This window comes from Rhincodon typus, chromosome 7 (assembly GCF_021869965.1).
Source record: "Rhincodon typus isolate 14 chromosome 7, sRhiTyp1.1, whole genome shotgun sequence".
Lineage (NCBI taxonomy): Eukaryota > Metazoa > Chordata > Chondrichthyes > Orectolobiformes > Rhincodontidae > Rhincodon > Rhincodon typus.
In genome coordinates this window covers 68,587,105-68,609,574 of record NC_063338.1, presented here as the reverse complement: position 1 = coordinate 68,609,574, position 22,470 = coordinate 68,587,105, and the positions used below count along the sequence as shown (strand labels likewise).

The 22,470-nt window shown below is 39.9% G+C and overlaps 1 protein-coding gene across 1 annotated transcript in view; it reads right to left on the bottom strand.

Moving 5' to 3' along the window:
- The window catches only part of thsd7ba (thrombospondin, type I, domain containing 7Ba), an 886,244-nt gene that overhangs the window by 364,259 nt on the left and 499,515 nt on the right, over positions 1-22,470 (bottom strand). The window contains exons 9-11 of the mRNA XM_048599575.1: positions 19,123-19,314; positions 6,528-6,762; positions 2,019-2,134 (exon numbers count right to left, since the gene is read on the bottom strand). Of these exons, the coding sequence (XP_048455532.1) occupies positions 2,019-2,134; positions 6,528-6,762; positions 19,123-19,314 (543 nt within the window). The remainder of the gene's footprint in view (positions 1-2,018; positions 2,135-6,527; positions 6,763-19,122; positions 19,315-22,470) is intronic.

Genomic DNA, 22,470 nt, shown 5'->3' with positions numbered 1-22,470 from the left:
ACTAGTGCTGCGAGCATTTTTAATCTTCTGGTAATCAAACAGAGGTGTTTTGTGGCTTATTCCCTGCCACCATTCCTCCTTTCTATTCTGAGTCTCAGGGCTGCCTAATTAACAGAGGTAGAGAGTCTTAAAACGAAGAGGCATTTGTCCTACACGATAAAATAATTGAATGATACTAATTGGTGCAATGAAAATTAACAATCGGGAGCCAGGTATTTTACATTTGTCTCCATCAGAACATTGTGCAAGACAAACTGTTTCCCACACAAAGACTGTGTAAGATCCGAGATTGGATGGAGCAAATGCAACTTCAACATTAACACTCTCAGTACCATTTCCTTATACAAAAACAGCAGGCTCTGAGAATTTTGACACTAAACTGATGGCTTTGGTCAAGAAGGTGGAGAACAGGAAAGAAATTGTCCATTCACAAGGGGCCAGGATGCCTTTGTGACAACCTCTTAGAAAGTATTGGGATCAATAAAAGTGGATTCATGAGTAGATAGGATAGTGAAGAAGGCATTTGGGACGCTTGCCTTTATCAGTCAGTGCATTGAGTATAGGAGTTGGGAGGTCATGTTGCAGCTGTACATGACATTGGTTAGGCCACTTTTGGAATACTGTGTGCAATTCTGGTCTCCCTGCTTTTGGAAGGATGTTGTGAAATTTGAAAGCATTCAGAAAAGATTTACAATGGGATGACCATTCTGTTGTGCTTGTTTTAACTTCCATCCACAATATTTTGCTTTGACAGAAATATCTGTAATCTATTTCAGTGGTTTTCTGCATTTGAAGCTTACATTTCCTACCAGGAAACTTATATCAGTCTCGACATGGAGTCCTTAATGTAAAATGAAATTCACAGACTGCACAGATATTTTGAGACCTTTGTGGAGGGGTTACAGAATTGCAGTGTGATCATTTCTCTGGATTCATGCTGATCAATACTTTGAACAAAACCTCTGAGACAATGTAAATTTCATTAGTTACATTGGAAATGAGTGGAATGACTCCACGCCATTCTACAGAAGATGAGCATAAAGAGAAGTTTCTGAACTTGTCGATATTGCTTTGCTCAAGAACATCCAGATAAAAATGCCCCTAGTTTGTCAAATGTTCACCAAAATGCAAAACTCTGTAAAATTAAAAACCCTGTTTAATGTATTGCATTGAAGCATGTTAAATGAGCTTGAAAATAGCATAATTTTTAATGCAGCAAAGATAGGAATCTTACAAGCCAAAAATGACAGTTGGAACATTACTTTAAAGTTTTAGACAGGTTCATGTTCCGTTGTATGACATATCTATATCTATATCTGAAAGACAGTGAATTGTTATTTGGCAAACAATTAACTTTCTGGTTTATTGCATATCAAAGAAAGATTTTCTTAAAAAAAAACTGAAAACAGGATTAAGATCAATAATAAATGATGCTTTCATTCTTGCATGGGCTATGGACATCGATGACAAAACCGGTATTTGTTGCCTATCTTTAGTTGCTCTTGAACTGAGTGGCTTGCTAATCCACTTAAAAGGCAGTTAAGAGTCAGCCACATTGCTGTGGGTCTGAAGTCATATGTAGCCCAGACCAGGTACAGACAGTCCATTTTGTTCCCTAACAATGAACTTTTTACAACAATAATTGCATGGTCACTATTCGACTAGCTTTTAATTCAATGTTTTTATTCAATTAAGTATCAGCATCTGGCAAACTGGGATTTAAAATAATGCCTATAAAACACTAACCTGGACCTCTGGATTACTCATCCTGTGATATTACCACCATGCCTCCACCTCCCCAGACTTCTATCATAATGTGTGAACAGATATATACTCTGCAAAATTATGTTTTTTTTAAATTATTCAGCAATGTGATTTTCGTAACGTAATTTCATCGAGATGCGTAAGTTCTGGGAGGAGAAAACAATAAAAACCCCAAAATGCATCAGTTCTTGAGTATTAGTGATTTTCTTAAAGTATTTATCCACCATTGAGGATAATTTTTCCAAAGGAATTACCTTGTTGACATTGAGTAGGGCAAGGTGTCCATTCACTGAACGGGGTGACAATGCAGTCCTTTTTACATGGTAATAGGCATGGGCGAACAGTTTCAGGCCTGGTATTTTCAGGACACCTAGAAATTTTTGGAGAGATGAAAAACCAAGAAGCTGTTACATAGTTACAAAGCTGTTACAAAGAGCAGACTCAACAGAAGCAATGAACTTCACAACAGTAATGTATAAAGGTAATTTTCTTTTCAAGGAAGATTAATTCCTTCTAGTCAATCAGATTTTCAGATCATGTTTCATCCAAGACATTGACTGCTACACAAATTAAAATTACATGTCAAGCATAAATAGGCGGCACGGTGGCTCAGTGGTTAGCACTGCTGCCTCACAGCGCCAGGGACCTGGGCTCGATTCCACCCTCGGGTGACTGTCTGTGTGGAGCTTGCACGTTCTCCCTGTGTCTGTGTGGGTTTCCTCCAGGTGCTCCGGTTTTCTCCCACAGCCCAAAGATGTGCAGGGTAGGTGGATTGGCTATGCTAAATTGTCCATAGCGTTCAGGGATGTGTAGGTTAGATGGGCTGTAGGTGAATGGGTCTGGGTGGGATGCTCTGTGGGTCGGTGTGGACTTGTTGGGCCGAAGGGCCTGTTTCCACACTGTAGGGGTTCTATAAACTACTCTACGTACATGGGCAGTAATGCGATTTAACTATGTATCCAGCCATTTCCAAAGAAATGACTTATTATATTGTACAAAACACTTTAATGAGCAACTATCAATGCAGTGCAAAGCTGGAGGAACTGCTCCTCTGATGTTGCCTGACCTTCTGTGCTTCTCCAGCTCCACACTGTATTGACTCTGACTCCAGCATCTGCAGTTCTTACTATCTTCGAGTTACTGAAAAACAACGTTCTGTTAGTGTTAGTGGGAAGCTCAGTAAGTTAAGCAGGATTACTTCTGGAGAATCCTTTCTCACTTGTGGCAGCGACTGATTTCAAAATGTTAACTGTTAAATGCTAACTGAGTTCTAAAAGGCCAATCTATGCTTAAAGGGAGGCGATGGCCCAGTGGTATTGTCACTAGACTGTTAATCTAGTGACCTAGATACTGCTCTGCGAACCTGAGTTCAAATCCCACCATGGCAGATGGTGGAATTTGAATTCAATAGCAATCTGGAACTAAGAATCTAATGATGACCATGAATCCTTTGGCAATTGGGGAAATACCCATCTGGTTCACTAATGCCCTTTAGGGACGGAAACTGCCATCCTTACTTGGTCTGGCCTACGTGTGACTCCAAACCCACAGCAATGTGGTTGACTCTTAACTGCCCTCTAGGCAATTAGGGATGGGCAATAAATGCTGCCTAGCTAGCAATGCCCTCATCCCATGAATGAATTTAAAAAAGTTCCCTCAGTCAAAGAGGAGCATTTTTCAGTACATTAACCGAAGTAGAAATGTGAACACTGAACATTCAAATCCAACCTAGTTTTACACCCTCACCACAATTCTACATGTGGTTCACTAAAATAACTTGAGAAAAATGTTGCATTATGGGTGTGGAATGATTCGTGAAAACCTGTTCTCAAAGTGATCTATGGAACAATACTCATTTTATTGGTGAAAAAGTCAAATTTTGATGAGACTTTTCATATTGCTCAATTCTCAAGAATACCCATTCAAGAGTAAAATGAATATCTATCCTAAATAAGAGAAGAGTGCTGATTGTTCAGCAAGTGGACTGCAACAGGTAGCAGTATTAACATGGAAAATGCATCGATTAATTATGACTGACAGTCAACAGCCAAGCTTTATGTTGATCAACTGTCGATCAAATAAATGTTGGTTCTCTTGTGAATTGTCCTGATGACTGTAAGATAAAAAAACTTCAAAAATGCCTCTTTTGTCAGCAATTCTCATTCTTTGCTTCATTCTCAAACTCATTGTCTACTTTTCTAATAGAATTGTAATTCTTTTTATTCAGACAATTCTTATTCCCTACATCAATTCTCAGCATGATATATTGAACAATATCTATTATTCTCTTCATTCTCAAATGAATTGTACACTTTTGTACTGGAAGTTCATTTTCATTATAATCGTCACTCAGGAGTCAGATTAAACTAGCTTTATTAATTTATTGCTATCAATGAATTTAAATAAAAATAATTGAGCAGAAAGTCTTGACAACATTCAACTGTATTTAATAGTATTAATAAGTTCCCTGTATTAAAAACGAATGATGAGGAAGTGAAAGCTGAACTTTGTACCCTATTAGCATTATGCATTGTAGTTATTATTCCTGATGTCTGCATATGGAAAATTCATCAGTATGATTAAGAGATTGCCCATGACATTTTAATGTGTTGTCCATTAGTGCTGGTGTGTCATTATTAGACTGTCATTATGATGATCTTTGTTTCTCCCCATTACATGTTAAATAAATAAGTTCTGTCTTATGTGTTCAGGAACAAACATTCTGAGGGATGAATTTAAATACATTATGCTTATTATTCAGAACATCTTTGACATAGAAAATTAATTTTGCCTGCTTTGTTAATTGGAAACTATACCTGAAAATATGCAATCAATTTCTGTTAGCTAGGTTAGACAGTTAACTTAAATAATATTGTTAATGTCTACAGAAGCAAAATGCTGCAGAGGCTGAAAGCCTGAAGCAAAAGCAAAAAATGCAGGAAATAGTAGATCTAACAGCCTCTGAGCAGAGATAAAATTAGCATTCCTTTCAAGGCTTTTCAGCAGCACTGGAAAAACTTAGAGATGTAACCAAATTTTAAGCAGATTCATGGAAAAGGAAGAAGGGGAGAAAAGAATAAATGGGAAGATCTGTGATTGAGTGAAAGGTAATAGAGATTACATGACGAAAAGGACAATATTGCATAGCAAAATGATGGTATTGGACAAGTAAAGAAACAAAAGATCATTCTGGACAAGATGTAAATGGGAATAGCAGATTTGTTACTAACAACTGCTGTCCTAACAAGTAAGTATATTTATTATGATCTGACATTTTAAACTCACTACTGAGTCTAGAAGGCTGCAAACTGGCTAATTGAAAGATAAGATGCTGTTCCTTGAGTTTACGTTGCCTTCTGATAAAAGCCATTAAAGAACTGAGATAACAAGGTGTAGAGCTGGATGAACACAGCAGGCCAAGCAGCATCAGAGGAGCAGGAAAGCTGATGTTTCGGGCCTAGACCCTTCTTGCTATTTTCATAAGGAAGCTGTCATGATGATGGCACATTTCAGCATTATAGCATATGAGCAGCAAAAGAGTCAGAAGGAAACCAGAAAGGGTTGAAGAGCACAAGGACACAGTGGAAGTGCCTATAAACAGGAACAGAATTTCAGAGAAATAGCAATTGACAGTGACAAAGACAAAGAGCAAAGATCAAAGGGAAATAATGAATGAAACGGGAGAGTACACTATCAAATATCAGATTGGTTTTTCTCGAGTGCAATTTATTTTAGAAAGCTGTAATTTTTTTTCTCCCATTCTTCAGATTATTCCATGCTCTGCACTTCCTTTTGATCAGCAGGACAAGCAAATAACTTGTTCCCTCATCTCTGTTAATGTTGTTTCTGAACAGGGTATTAAGATAGCTCAGGTTGACTCAGATTTTTGATTTCCTTTGCTTTTCCATGTAAAACATCTTATGTTCTCAGTCTTCCAGACATCTTCTCAAAAGCTTCAGGAACTTAAAGTGAAAGAACCTGAGCTGCAAACTTTCATTTGTTCCAACAAAAAAGTGTATATTCATTTTATGTATTGATTCTCCTATTTATTAAACGTACAGAAGTTGTACCTTAAAGTAGGTCTTCAAGCATCTTTGAAGCCAATTTTAAAATAACCTGCTCCCAATCCAATGGGATTTACGGTATCTTAGAAGCTGTCTGAAATGATGCAGCCCTCATTTAATTTTTAACTGAGGTTTTAGAATCCATTCAGCATCCTGTGCAGGTTCCTAAATTTGTTTAGACAGTACACGTTGAAAGCCCTGACAAATATTTTAGCATCTTCAGCTGCTAATCTATTGATTTTTTTGGACAGCACTCAAAAAATGCTGCAATAATCTGCTAAATTTTCTTTTCTGTGGACTTGGAAGGGTATGCATAAAATTTGGTAAAGCCCGAAAGAAAAAGTCTGTTGGAACTCTAAATAAAGAATGGGGAATTCCAAGAAACAATTTAATTCAGTCCGTAGACTTTTCCATTCCACTGTGCTGTTTTTAGGATGTTATACTAAGAAAAAGAGCGAAACCAAGTGGGTTGGGCAGAATGCACAGAAATACCAGTCTTCATACAAGATCAAACTAGTTTAAGGTTTCTGAGTGAGCTCTTGTTTTATATGAGTCAATGATATGAAAACATTGTGGTGGAGCAGCAACAACCTTCACAAATCACAACTGTACTTATTAAATCTCTACAATAGACAAGAAAAAGCAAGAATTATTTTCTATAACATCTAAATTTTTAGTCCGGAAAGGAAATACTAATACCTTTTGGGAGAAACATGTCCAAATTTGCTTTTCATGCAAAGAGCCCATCGAGTCTGCATGCCTACAGAACATGTGGCCTTGTTATTCCAACTGATTGTAGCATTGAGGGACATCACTGCTGTATCTTCTGTACAAGGACCCCATGGTGATGTATCCCAATAGAATACCATGCAGCCATGCTCATTACAAGATCGCCATTCTTGCAAAGTATGGCTACCAGGACAAGGATTTCCACCTAGGATGTAAAGGAGCTTTTAATTCTCCCAGATAAGATACATAAACAATATTTCACAGGAAATCATATCTTTTCTTAAACTTTGAGAGCACCTAATGTATAAACATTAAGTGTACCTGCATTCATGTCAATCTCTTAGTAAATCTTTGTCATGTTTAAATGATATATTTCATTTATCATTGATTAATTCATATATGTTCATTTCCTTTAGCGCATATCTATATGAGGACGACTACATTCCTAAAATGATACCATGAAATAAAAATATCATCATAACCCATCCACAGGTTAAAGCTGTACACTTATGTCTGCTATTGGCAACATGAAACTTCTCATTAAAATAGACCATTATTAAATTACAGTTGTTTTAAGCAATTCAGAAAATTACTGATGTGCACTTAAATAGCCTATCAAGTTACAGATGTTTACTTGGAAAGACTATTAACAAATTATCTGTATATATATTTAAATTACCAATACCAAATGTTTCTAATGAAATATGCAAGTGTAATTTCAGTTAAATAGCTCGATACGTTGTGAATATGTGGAATTATATATATCGTTAACATGTTTGTAATGGCCCATTAAGAAAATTGTATGTGTGTTGTTTCCCAGTTCATTAACAGAATGCAAAAGTGTTCATTAAGTAGCACAATAACTATTATGTGGTTTAATAATTCATTCACAGTTTATTCAGCCTGCACCAGTCTTCGGTTTAAAAAAAACATTTCATTCAATTGAAATATGTTCTTTAGTTATTGGTGACTTTTATTATCAATGCATTACATCTCTCAGTCATTAATAGCTGTGAAAATAAGCCTTACAATGCAGTGGTAATGATCCTATCTCTAGTTCAGAAGATCTGGATTCAAGCCCCAACTAATCCAAAGATCATAGAGTCATAGAATCTTACAGCATGGAAACAGACACTTCTGTCCAACTAGTCCATGCCAACAATGGTTTCCAGACTAAACTAGTCCTACTCACGTGTATTTGCCCTATATCCCTCCAAATATTTCCTATTCATGTGGTTATCTAAATGTCTTTTAACTGTTGTAACTGCCCTACATCCTCTGCAGTTCATTCCACACACAAACCACACACTGTGTAAAAAGGTTTGCCCCTCATGTCACCTTAAAAATATGGCGTCTAGTTTTGAACTCCTGCCCCAGGGAAAAGACCCTTGGCCCTCACCTTATCCATGCCCCTCATGATTTTATAAACCTCTATAAGGTCACCCCTCACCCTCTTACACTCCAGTCAGATTGATTAAAAATATGTATAATCCACACTCCTCTTCAAGCTGCACTACTGCTCAGTAAGACACTTGAGCTTACGTTAGCATGGAGTTGAATCTTATGTTTTTTAGTTTAAGTCTGAGTTACATTGAATTTTTGGAGGATTTTTCACTATGAGGAGTGGTGATATTACTTGCTGTATCTTACTAAACTTGCTTCACTATCTACCCCACCTCATCTCACTACATCATTCCTGGAACAAATTGACACTCAGTAGCTGGCTACCAAAAGACAGACCATGGCAGCTGTGTAACTGAATGAGCATCGGCATTCTGAAGCTGACCTGCACATTGTCAGACAGAATCTGAACATGATAGAGCAGGGGAAGATGGCACTGTGATTCTCTAACAAGGACCTGGTCATCTTGCCAGACAGGGTGCTCCAGAGGAGAAGAGTAGAGAATGCTGCAAGACCAGATCTTGTCAGTCTGGTCTGAAGTTGTAACCTGGATCAGTATAGTCACCAGGAAGTGGAGGAATGGCCAGCTGTGTCAAAAGTAGGTCAATGACCTTCTCTGCCATGTCCGGGTAAGTGCCACATTGTTGTCTCAGCTATCTCGCACTCAGGCTACTTCTGCTACTGCACCCAGCTCCCACCAAGGATCATGCTCTGTCATTCTCAATATTTGCTTCAGCATCTTTCCCACTCATCCTCACCCTCCACACCACTAACCCAGCGTGCCACCTTCCCTGTCTCCTCCCTCCCTCTCTCGGAGCACCTCACCACCTTGCGCCTACCTACACCAGCACTAATTGCTGTGCCACCCACTTTCTCCTCACTCAATCTCTCTCTTTCTCTCATTCCAGGAGAAGACAGCCCATAATAGGGCAGATAGAGTCCTTACAGGGTGGAGGGTACCTAACATTAAGCTCCTCACCTCATACAAGGAGAGGATTTCTGGCCCTCACAGAGGAAAACAGGGACTATTGCTGCAGTGATGCACACAACCAAGTAAGTGCCCACCTTCGTTCCACTTCAACCCTCACTTTAACCCTGCTTTCATTCTCATTTATTGTACCACTTCTAACCACCAAGTCATGATGTCTTTTCTCTTTTTCTCTCTTCTGTCTTGCAGGTACACTCAACATCTCCATGGTCTCTATGGAAAATCACTCAGCTCCCTCAGAATCTGCCTGTTTGGCCTCTGAGGATTAAAGACCCAAGGCCACAAAGGAAACATCAGCAAGGCTTCCTCCTTCACCCCACCAGCCCAGATACTGACACCTTGTTGGGTACTTTAGGTTTCAAGAGTGTGGAAACTCAATCCCGTGAGCATTTCACTGTAACAGTTCCTCAGCTGGCCAAGGAAGAAATGACCCAGGCTGTTGGAAATCAGAGGACAGCCAGAGACCACTGTCTCACTACTCAGTCCCAGGACCCTGTGATTGTTGGCAGTCAGGGGCTTCTTTCACATGCACAGAGGGAGGAACAGGAGCAGCAGATAAGTATGTATGACACAATCGCTTTTGTTGCCCAGGAACTGCATTATTGCAGCAAATCATGTCACTGTCTGCCTGCCTCCATGGACAGATTGATGTTCTAAACTATTCTGACAAGTCATATCAGACACAAAATGTTAATTCTGTTTCTCACAACAAGACAGGGTACTTTGCCAGTGGAGGAACCACATCTAGGTCAGTCAAAGGTTTCAACCATTAGGGGGAGGAGATGTTGTACTGGTTTTATCGCCAGACTATTAATCCAGAAACTCAATTGATGTTCTGGGAATATAAGTTCAAATCCCACAGCAGATGGTGGAATTTGAATTTTTTAAAAAATCTGGAATTAAGAATCTACTGGTGACAATGAAACTATTGCCGATTGTCAAAAAGAAACTCATCTGGCTCGCAAATGTCCTTAAGGGAAGGAAATCGGATGCCCTCATCTGGTCTGGCCTACATGTGGCTCCAGACCCACAGTAATGTGATTGACTCTGAACTGCCCTCCAAAATGGTCTAGCTGGTTCCACTGCTGAGCAGGCCACCCCTACTCCAGCTACAGAACCAAGGAGTACACTCAGATGTAATGGGGGAGAGGAAACAGAAAAGTATTTAACCTACTTTGGATGACAATGGTTTGCAAATAATGGTGAACATTTGCATAAATGATGTGCTTTATCCCTAAATGTGTTTACTAGTCCCTCTGTTTAGGGCCAAATATCACTGTTACAGCATCAGGCATCACTTCATGGCCACAGAACAGGTTCCATGGAGTAGATTGCTGAGAGATTGTTACAGCCTCTGGAAGCAAGAGAAACAGTGCATAAACACAGTGTTGGTTCATACTGACACCTTTGGCCCTCATCATGCAATATCCCTGTTATTTTGTGGCTTCTTTATCCAAAAGGGTAGCGAACAATGAGTTGTCAGCAGCATTTATCCAGTTGCAAGGTATTTTTCCTTTAAAAGCTCTATCACTGATGGGTACTGGAGGCCCCTCTCTCACAGGTAGAGCCACTTATCTCACCCACTCTGAGTGTGGGTGCAGCCACCTTTATCCCCATTGTGCACTTCTGATTTCCAGCACTATTCAAGGCAATAAGATAGTGTGCACTCCTCAGTCAGTGAGTTGCAGCCTTCACCTAAACATGTTGGTGAGGCCGCCAAACACCTGAATCCTCTTCCTGGTAGACCGTCCTGTAAATCCCTCAGGCTCAACACCTCCCCAGGTCCTCAATCAATCCATTTCCATGTGCTTACACCTGACTACCTTTCCTACTCAACACTTGGTATATAAGGTGACCATGGCAATATTGATCATTCATTGCTCTCAATCTAAAGCTAGAATGCTCCTGACCATGGATGACCTACCCACCCATATTATCCTCTTCCCATCCATTCTGTACCATATTAACCCTTGTCAATACTGTTGCTGCCCACCCCCCGCTTCCCTTCACCATAGGACCATAAGATGCAGTAGCAGAATAAGACCTTTCGGCCAAACATTTCTGTTCCACCATTCAATCATGGTTGATACATTTCACAAATCCATTCTCTTGTTTTCTCTGCCTAACCCTTGATCCCCTTTCTAATGTAAAACCTGTATATCTCTGTCTGAAACGCACTCAATGATGGCCTCCTTGTGCAATGAGTTCTAAAGATTCACCACCCACTGGCTGAAGAAATTCCTCCCCAGCTGAGTTCTATATGGTCATCCCTTCACTCTGAGGCTGTGCCCTCAGGTCCTAGTCTCTCCTACTAGTGGAAACATCTTCTTCATGTCCAGGCCTCTCAGTATTCTGCATTCAGATTCAATCAGATCCCTCTCCATCTTTCAAAACTAAATCGAATACAGTACCTGAGTCCTAAACTGCTCCTCCTATCAGAAGCTCTTCATTCTCACATTGTATTCTATCTGCTACTTCTTTGCCCACTCTCATAGCCCGTCCAAGTCCTTCTGCAGCCTCCCTGCTTCCTCAACATTACCTGTCCCACCACCTATCATTATGCTATCTGAAAACTTAGCAACAGTGCCTTCAGTTCCTTTGCCCAGATTGTTAATGTGTAACATGAATAATTGTGCTCTCAACACTGACCACTGAGGAACTTCACTAGCCACCAGCTCCCATCCTGAAAAACACCCTTTTATGCCACTCTCTCTGCCTTCTGCCTGTCTGCCAATCCTCTATCCATGCCAGTACCTTTGCCCCTAATACTATGGGCTCTTGTCTTAATTAGCAGCCTCCTGTGTGGCATCTTGTCAAAGGCCTTCTGGAAAACCAAATACATCATGTCCACTGGCTCTCCTTTGTCTACTTGCTCATTACCTCCTCGAAGAATTCTAACAGATTTGTCAGGAATGACCTCCCTTCACGCAATCTCATCCTTAATAGTGGGCTCCAAAATCTTTTGAATGACAATGGTCAAGCTAACTGGCCTATAATTCCCCATCTTCTGTCTCCCTCCCTTTTTAAACAAGGGTGTTACATTGGTCATTTTCCTGACTCCTGGCATCCTCTCTGACTGCAGTGATTCCTCAGAGATCACCACCAATGCCTCCACAATCTCCACAATTATAAATCTCCCTTCCCCAGAACCTGCACACCCCTACTGACGAAGACTAACTTGCTGATTCTCATTCCTGCAGTAAATGCCATCCTTGTAACCCCAACTTTTCCTTTAGTTTCTATGAATGGATGCAATGGTCTGACAGTGGTGCACCTCCTGAGTGACCTGACCTTATAGCCCCAGACCCCTGTCTGGTTACTGTACATTTCCCCAACCATGTTAGCCCTAATTCCCTGGACTGGTCACTGTGAAACACAAAACTAATCATGATCCACTCACTGGACTACACAGACACCCTGCCTAGAATCCTCAGAGGCAGAAGCCTGACTGTGGCTAATCCCATGGAGTACTAAGCAAAGTTGCCCTTGACTTATTTTGCTGCGTCCCCCTGATTGACGGGTGTCTCCATGAACTTCAGTAAGGACTACTCCCCTAAGACTATGAGACATAAGAACATAAGAACTAGGAGCAGGAGTAGGCCATCTGGCCCCTCGAGCCTGCCCCGCCATTTAATAAGATCATGGCTGATCTTTTTGAAACTCAGCTCCACTTACCCGCCCACTCACCATAACCCTTAATTCCTTTACTGTTCAAAAATTTATCAAGCCTTGCCTTAAAAACATTCAGCGAGGTAGCTTCAACCGCTTCACTGGGCAGGGAATTCCACAGATTCACAACCCTTTGGGTGAAGAAGTTCCTCCTGACCTCAGTCCTACATCTGCTTCCCTTTATTTTGAGGCGATGTCCTCTAGTCCTAGTTTCACCTGCTAGCGGAAACAACCTCCCTGCCTCCATCTTATGTATTCCCTTCATAATCTTATATGTTTCTATAAGATCTACCCTCATTCTTCTGAATTCCAATGAGTATAATCCCAGTCTACTCAGTCTCTCCTCATAATCCAACCCTCTCAACTCTGGAATCAACCGAGTGAATCTCCTCTGCAACCCCTCCAGTGCTAGTATATCTCTTCTCAAGTAAGGAGACCAAAACTGCACACAGTACTCCAGGTGTGGCCTCACCAGGACCCTAGCCAGCTGCAGCATAGCCTCTCTGTTTTTAAACTCCATCCCTCAAGCAATGGCAGACAAAATTCCATTTGCCTTTTTAATTACCTGCTGCACTCGCAACCCTACTTTTAGCGATTCATGCACAAGGACACCCAAGTCTCTCTGCATAGCAGCGTGCTGCAATTTTTTACCATTTAAAACATAGTCCATTTTGCTGTTATTCCTACCAAAATGGATGACCTCACATTTATCAACATTGTACTCCATCTGCCAGACCTTTGCCCACTCACTTAGACTATCTATATCCCTCTGCAGACTTTCAGTGTCTTCTGCACACTTTGCTCTACCACTCATCTTAGTGTCATCTGCAAATTTTGACACACCACACTTAGTCCCCCCATGGCTGCTTGCTTGTTGCACATGCAGTGTGTTTGCTATCTTAGCTAGTGGCACATGGAGCAATAGTGAGATTGACAAAGCACACTACAGCAAATTGTATGCCCTCTTGACTGAGGACTGCACTAATTGGCACAGCAAGGGAAGACGTAGATGTTGAAGCTAATTGAGCTAAGACAGCAGACCTGAGATATAGCCTGGTCCATTCTGTGAGCTGAGCATCTGTCCATGATTGCACAGTGTCCCTGCTGCAGCCTTCCAGTGCCAGTTAATGATGTTGTGCTCTGCAATTCAGGTTTGTGCTTCCAAAACACATTACCAGTATAACAGAGAGGTGCCAAGATAGTTATGAAGGGTTGGTAGATCCTAGATACCAATGTCCATGGAAGAAGTGTACCTGTGGTTGGACTGTGCCCTATGAAACAGCTTGGTCAACAGGAAGGTCATTTGTAGCAAGCAACAAGCTGAATCTGTCAGGTACCCATTCTGGTTTCCATGTCGAGTTTTCTCAACTTATTTAGCAAGCTTGGTAAAACACAAAGCCGAATATTATTGAGGCAGTTGAGCCAGTAACAAGACATTGAAAAAACAATTATCACCCATAATTGGCAACTCGCTGTTGGCAAGCAAGTGCCATGCTTGTGCAAAATATAAAAGATGGTGTGAACTGCTCCCAGCATCAAGGTGGGCCTCACTGGACTTCTCATCCAATTCTGCCACACATCCTACCATAGACCGAAAGGATTCTGCCCATGGCTACTTCACACAATGCTGTGCCATGTGTTATAACTTGGTATCAAAACAGCTGCTTCCCTGAAGTAGGTGCAATAAGATTGGTTTTACAAATAAATCTTGCACACTGGTAAGCAGCTGCAACTGGGGGCGGTGATGGCCTAGTGGTATTATCACTTGGGCTGTTAATCCAAAGAACCAGATAATGTTCTGAGGAACAGGGTTGGAATCCCACCACAGCAAATGGTGGAATTTGAATTCAATAAATATCTGGAATTAAGAATGTAATGATGACCATAAATCCAGTGTCAATTGTTGGGGAGAATTCCATCTGGTTCACCAATGTCCTTTAGGGAAGGAAGCTGCCATCCTTACCTGGTCTGGACTACATGCGACTCCAGACCTACAGCAATGTGGTTGACTCTTAACTGCCCTCTGGGCAATAAATGCTGCCTAGCCAGCGATACCCTCATCCCATGAATGAATAAAGAAAAAAAAAGTCCCATGAGGTTTGAAAGTTCAAGCACGATTCAGCACAGGAGGAGGAAGATTTTTCCAGTCATTTAGCCCTAATACCGCTAACCCTAGTAAATCAAATATGGATGGGTGGGCTATTGGCTACCCAGAATGAAAGTTCTATTTTCCAACAATGACAAATGTACCCTTCTGCTGGAAAAAAAGCACCAAATAATTGAATGACTTTGGAAATACTCATCCCTGTTCTGTTTATAAATCATGAGTCTTTCACACTTGAGGAGTAACTTAAAGGATTTCAAACAAAACAATGTCCTCTACTGTCGTCCGTGGGTATGACTTCGATTCAGAAATAACTCTGGAAGTCATTGTTACAATGAGGTAGGAAATGCTTCATCCAAACTATCAATGTCCTTCATTTTGATGAATGACTAAGTGAAAAAAAAAATCTTTAAAAAGCAATACTGTTATCAGAAGGAAGTCTTGCTAGCTGCTTTTGAAAACATCATGCTGTGCTGGGATAACATAGAGGCACCAGGCAAAGGACTGATTGCATTTCTCTGCTTCAGTTTAAAGAAACCACTCCTGCAGTCTGTCAAGAAAATGTGGCACCAAGTGGGAAAGCAACAGCTGGTATTTTATCTTCAAGAGAAAGGCAGCATCTTTGTGGGTGATGGATAGTACAAGATGGTTGCTGTCAGTGGAAAATCTGTTGCATTCTGTTCACAGTGGCAAAGAGAACATATAACCATGTAAGATGACAACCCAGCAGAATGTTAATTTGTGATGGTTGAAGTTCAGTAAATGGGCTGTATGCGTGAAAAGTTATCTGCTCAAGTTGCATGTTAATTTTGTTTTGTGCATTAAAAGCCTGCAAGCAATGCACAGGTCATAGCTTTTTGTTTATCATCAAAAATAAGGGAGATAGTTCTGGATACCATGAAAGGCATCCAATCAAGTTGCATGGCTTCATTTGTTCTTGCCCAAAATTCATTTTCAATGATGAGATAGCGTTACACTTCAGAAAAGCCCAGATGACTTTTCTCTTCGTCAACTCCCAGACACTCATAATACACCCATACATTACTTGAATGAGACCAACTAACACCACAGATTGGGGAAAGAACATTGGTCTCTTGTGGTCAGTATAGTACTAACTTCACCAGCTCAGCCATTACTCGGAAACAAGCTTAATTTTGTTACTTCCCTCATTTATCATTATGCATTTTCAATCTTAGGTTGAAACGACTAGAAGGAATTTTCTTATGAATTATTCTTCTCAGCCATGAAAAATTCCATTTCCAAACCCAATGCAAGCATCGCCATGTCCTGACATTAATTTCTACTGAAATCTTATAGCAGATTCTTCAACCGAGCAAATATTTAAATCCAAGATTCACAATGTGTGAGTTGAATTCATAAGACTACATTTTCATTATAATTAATTCCATCATTTTCCAATAATGTACTCACACATTTTCCTGTATTATTGCCCCCTTCCTGTCCTGTGCCATAATTGTACCCAGTATTATTTAAATAGTATAACCTTTATGCAATCGTGTATCAAGAATTACTGTTGCCTTCAAAGGACTCACATAGCAGATAATTGCAAACAATGGCAGGCTTCAGAGCCTTACCAGATGTTACAGTATTATAATTACTTGCAAGTACAAAAATAGCCAAACCACAATATCAAATAACAGTTGGGTTAGAAAGAGCTATGAGCTGTGACAAGATTGCAGGTTCACATGATATTTGTTCTGATGGTTTATAATTTTAGCTGTGGCCCTTGGTTGCAATTTGTTCCAACCCAAATGTTTCTGTAATATTTTGTAGCTACAGGGATCAGGGACACAGGTTATTGATAAACTAAAAATGCTGAATAAAGACTAATTGAAGCAGAACAGTAGCTGTAAATAAATTATGGTGCATCATAAAAGCTAAGTTCAGAGCATTAAAAAAAAATCCATTGATTGCACATGTAACCCTGGAAATAATATCAAAATAACCATAAATACATGTAGTGTGTTACATAGCAGCTGAAACTGAACTAAAACTGGAATTGGAAATGAAATAAATTGGATGGACAGATTTTACCTTACTGCTGCAATTTGAGGCTTGAATTCCTTTGATTATTAGTTTTCACTTTCCTACTTTTTCAAATACCTTGAAATTCTCTTTTAACTGAGGAATATGATAAAGTTTTAAGCACTTTTTAAATTTATTCACAAGATTCAGCATTACTTGTCTGTCCCGAGTTGCCCTTGAGAAGGTGGTGGTGAACTACTTTCTTGAACCGCAATGCTGTTAGAGAGAGAATTCCAGGATTTTGACCCAGCAACAGTGAAGCAATGGCGATATATTTCCAAGTCAGGATGGTGAGTGGCTTGAAGGAGAACTTGCAGGTAGTGGTGTTTCCATGTATCTGCTGCTCTTGGAGGTATTTGTGGATTTGGCAAGTGCTGTCTAACGATATTTGGTGAATTTCTGCAGTGCATCTTGTAGATAGTACACACTGTTGCTACTGAGTATCAGTGGTGGAATAAGTGGATGCTTGTGGATATGATGCCAATCAAGTGGGCTGCTTTGATAAACTGCATCCATTTCTGGGCAGCACACTTTGGAAAAGATGTAATGACTACAGAGAGATTGCAGAAAAGTTGCACAGAAATGGTTCTATGGTTGATAAAATAAGACACAGAGAAAGAGTGGAGAGGTGGACCTCAGAGTAACATAATGTGGAGCTGGGGGAACACAGCAGGTCAGGCAGCATTAGAGGAGCAGGAAAGCCAATGTTTCGGGTTGGGACCGTTCCTCAGAGATGGGGAGGACAGGGAGTTGGGAAATAAATAGAGGAGGAGTGATGGGGCTGGGGAAGGTAGGTGGAATGGTGATAGGTGGATACAGGCACGGGTTGATGGGGATTGGTCAGTGGGAAGGGTGGGGCGGAGAGGTGGGAGAGAAGATGAACGGGTTGTGTCAGGTCAAGGAAGGGGGGATGAGAGGGAGGTTTGGTCATGGGATGAGGCCGGGGGTGGGGAGATTTTAAAACTGATGAATTCTATGTTCAGGCCATCAGGCAGTAGGCTTCTGAGGAGGAATATGAGGTGTTGTTTCTCCAGTTTACGGGTGGCGCCATTGTGGCACTGGAGGAGGCCCAGGATGGACATATCACCCAGGGAATGGGAGGGGGAGTTGAAATGGTTCGTGACTGGAAGGTCGCTACAGAGCGTAGATGCTCCACAAAACAATCCCCGAATCTGTGCTTGGTCTCACCGATATAGAGGAAGCCACATCGAGAGCAACGGACATAGTAGTCCAGGTTGGAGGATGTATAGGTGAACCCCTGTCAGATAGAGAAAGTTAAATCATATTTTCCCATGATTAACCCATCTATTCTGTACACCCCTGTGTTTGGTTATATTGGCTCATCATAGCAATCTCTCCTGAAATCATAAAATGACGGTTACCTTGACCAGTATCATGTGCTGATATGCAATTGAGTACTTTTCCCACTGGAAAAAGTATCATATTGTAGTCAAAACCATAAAAAAAATGAATTGGAAAACTCCTGACATAACTTAGGCTCTGATTTTAATGATGCATGAAGTACATTTAGATGTGTTTGTTTTTACAACAGGTTAATCATTTGAGGTGATTTAGTTGTTTGAATAACTTTTATGAATGACTTTTTTCAGTATGAAGTATCTTTGAATGAGTATCTACTTGACCATTAGAGGTATATTTTTGTCAATTCAAAGGTATTCTGACCATATTAGATACTGGGTTATTGACTGTGGAAGGTATGGAGGGATCACGAGTGAATGAAGGAGTATAGAGTGGCATGGGGGAAGATGAGGGATATTGAATGGTCAAAGAGAGCTTGAAGGGGCATCAGAGTAACATTAATGAGTGAAAGAATAATGCAGGGAGCTGGGTTGTTGTGACTCTGAAGTGAACTAATGAGCTTCTATTTAGATCTCAAAACACAAGCTGCGCTCATACTCATCTCACAGAGTCAAAAATATGGCATGAATAGGGCTCCAATGTAGCCTTGGGTCTTGGAAGACAAAAAACCTTGGAGTTCCCCAGCTCAATACCAAAATCCAGGTGTTGAATCTGTCTACATTGTTTTCAGGACATGAAGAGTTTATTTACATTGTGCTATCCACAAATGGGTGTAGATAATTTACAAATTATTATATTTATTTAAAAACTGCTTTGAAAACTTCATTAAAAGCATTAGAATCACTTATCAATACTTTATTGACTGCTCGTATTAGCAGCGAAAGTATTTTTAAGTTAATACAATTGTAATACAGCTTTTCTATCCTCTAACAAATGGATAACAATGAGCTTTTATTTGTCACAATTATAACTCATTTCATTCATAGTGAAAGATACTATTGGATAGTTGCTAATGCTCTGAAGACATACGTGCTTACCTTCTCCAGCTACTGCTATAATGTATCTGGTTCTGCTTTGCTTGCCCTCTGCATTTTTGCTGGAACATGAGCGCGAACAAACTGACCACTCTGACCATTCACTCAGAATGCAGTCAGATGGACAGGGCACTGTGCAGATACCATGACTGGGAAGATAGGGCTCTCCACATAGCTCATCTAATGTTACCTCCCCTGCAAAACACAAAAAAAATCTTCAACCACATGTTGCGGCTTACCCCTCTTACATTGATTATTTAAGTGCAGAAGCATAGGAATAAGAAATGGCTATTCTGCTTCTCAAATCTGTTCTGCCATCAATCATGGCTGACTTGTACCTAGCCACCTTCGTTTCACAGACCTTGAAACAAAAAACAATCAATTTCAGTCTTTAAAATCACTACTTATTCGTCATCAACAGCCTTTTTGTGGAAAAATTAATGTTATGGTTATGGGGTTTCCTCTATAAGTTATTAAGAATGCTTCCTAATTTCATCTCTAATTGATGTAGTACTGTGCAGTCGTGTGCTAGATTTTCCAACCAGATGAAATCATTTCACTTTATCAATGCAACTAAATCTCTTAATCATCTTAAATACCTTGATTAGCTCACCAATCAGTCATCAAAATTTAAGGGATTAGAGCACAAGCTAATACAAATTCTCTTCATAAGTTAGCCCTTTTAGATCTGGTATGATTTCTATCGCCATATCCCTTCCAAAGTCAAAATATCTTCTCTAAGGTTGACACCCAAAATTCATTGTCAATGTCAAGTTGAAATTGGAACAACGGAAGCATCACTTCCTCCATTTTGAATTCCCAACCTGTAATAATAACTTTCACGTATACAGGAATAATAAGCACGGTAACAAATATTTAGTAGTATTGATTGTTGAAAATACTATGACTGTTATTACAGCAAGAGGATAATTTCATACATCATTAAGTTGCAAAACTAAAAATTCATGACCAATTTTAAAAAGGTCAAAAATGTCATCTGTACAATTCAGATCTCTGAATTCTGTACAATACAATCTCACAAAAGGCAATTATTAGTTAATTATTAGAACTACAAATAAACAATAAATACTACTTCAGCAAGTGACACTTATAACCATGAACGATTTTTTAAAAAATCTATTTTTGAGGAAGAAATGTTGCCTAAGACATTTTTAAATAATATTAAATAATAAGATGTCTCTTGGGATATTTAGCATTTATTGAGCAGCATAGGAGGGATGCCAGAGGACTGGAGGAGAGCAAATGTGATTCCATTGTTCAAGAAGGGTAGTAGGGATAATCACAGAGCAGTGAGTCTATCATCTGTAATAGGGAAACCATTGAAAAAAATTCTGAGGGACAGAATTATTGCCACTTCGAGAGGCAAGAATTAATCATGGACGATCTGTATGGCTTTATAAGGAGGAAGATGATGTCTAACAAATTTGATTGAATTATTTGAGGAAGTGGCTAGGTACATAGCTGAGGGTAGTACAATTGATGTATTCTACGAGAACTTCAGTAAAGATTTTCTCTCACATGGCAAACTCATTAATAAGCTAAAAGCCCATGGAATCCAGGGCAATTTGCCAAATTGGATCCAAAATTGGTTTAGTGGCAGGAAGCAAAGAGTGATGGTCAAAAGGTGTTATTGTTGCTTGAAGATGGAATACAATTTGGGAAAGTGTGAGGTTATGCATTCTGGAAGAATAGAACAAATAACAAAGAAAATTACAGCACAGGAACAGGCCCCTCGGCCCGCCAAGCCTGCACCGACATGCTTTCTGTCACAACTAAAAAACCCCTACCCTTCTGGGAACTGTATCTCTCTATTCCCATCCTATTCATGTATTTGTCAAGATGCCCTTTAAAAGTCACCATCGTGGTGTGGACATTTTCTAAATGGGGAAAGGCTTTGGAAATCTGGAGCACAAAGGGACTTAGGAGTCCTGGTTCAGGATTCCTGCTTCAGGATTCTCTTCAGGTTAACATGCAGGTTCAGAGAGAAAAAAATGGGTTCCTGACTTGTAAGGGAATCAAGGGTTATGGGGAGAAGGCAGGAGAATGGGGATGAGAAGATATTAACCATGATCAAATGGTGGAGCAGGCTTGATGGGTCAAAATGGCATAATTCTGCTCGTATGATCGTATGGTCTTATCGGTGGTGAGTTTAAGCTGAGGATCACCGTGCCTGAGGCAAAGAGTGACTTTGAGAAGGTGACACTTTTATGGCAACCTTAGCTAGTCTGTGCTGCTGGTCTCATTGCACTTTGCAAACTAACCATCCAGCCACCTGTTACTCAATTATGTCTTAGTTGAAAAATAAGTCATTGATAATCAGTAGTTAATAAGCATTTGATTTCTTTATGTTTCTGTTGACATCCTTATAATAACTGCCAATATTATAAAAGTGCTGTTAAAAATGCTGAGGAATGGAAGAGTCAAGACATATCCAGGAACTAATCTTCATTGAACTGTCATAAGACCACAAGGTATGAGAGCAGAATTAGGTCATTTGGCCCATCGAGACTGTTCCATCATTTGATCATGGCTGATATGAGTTTTAAAGCCACAGACACACTGATAGATAGAGGTCTATTTATTTTATACTACAGTGAGCACTTTAAGCCACTTTATCCTCTTAATGTTTCAGGCACTATGGACAACAGACAGAGACCATTAAATAAACTATTATAATGCTGTTAATTATTAATGAATTATACTCTTACAATGAGTTTAACTGGGGGGGCAAGCAGGAAGGATATAAAAGAAATCCTGAGAACCATTTCCTCTATATAGCTCCTTCAGCTTAAAAGCAGTTCATAATTTTTATAAATATAACTTTTTGTTTCCTTGCTTCAGTTAGTTAAGAAATCTTTAGTTGTTAGATACGTGTATGTCTTTTATTTAAATACTTGTTCATTAAAGTTTATTAATGTATTTAATAAACTTGGATGTTATTTACCTCTTCCTGAATAATTATTTTCTTTAATTCTGACTTAAATGGAGACTTTCAGAAGGTTTCAAGCATAGAGGATTTGCACAGAAAAAAATTCAATTTCCTTTGGAATGTGCTACCATGCGGATTCTACAGCGTCACCATGCACATCTCCAATCCATGCTGGAGTAATGACCATATGATTGTCTGACCAGCAGAAAAGCCGTGACACGTCTTTACAGTTTGCTGTTTCGCCTAGAAACAATTTGCTCTGTCCCAACAACAATTTTAGAATTGCAGTCAGAACATGAATTGAGCCAGAGATAGTAGGAACCGCAGATGCTGGAGAATCCGAGACAACAAAGTGCAGGGCTGGATGAACACAGCAGGCCAAGCAGCATCATAGGAGCAGA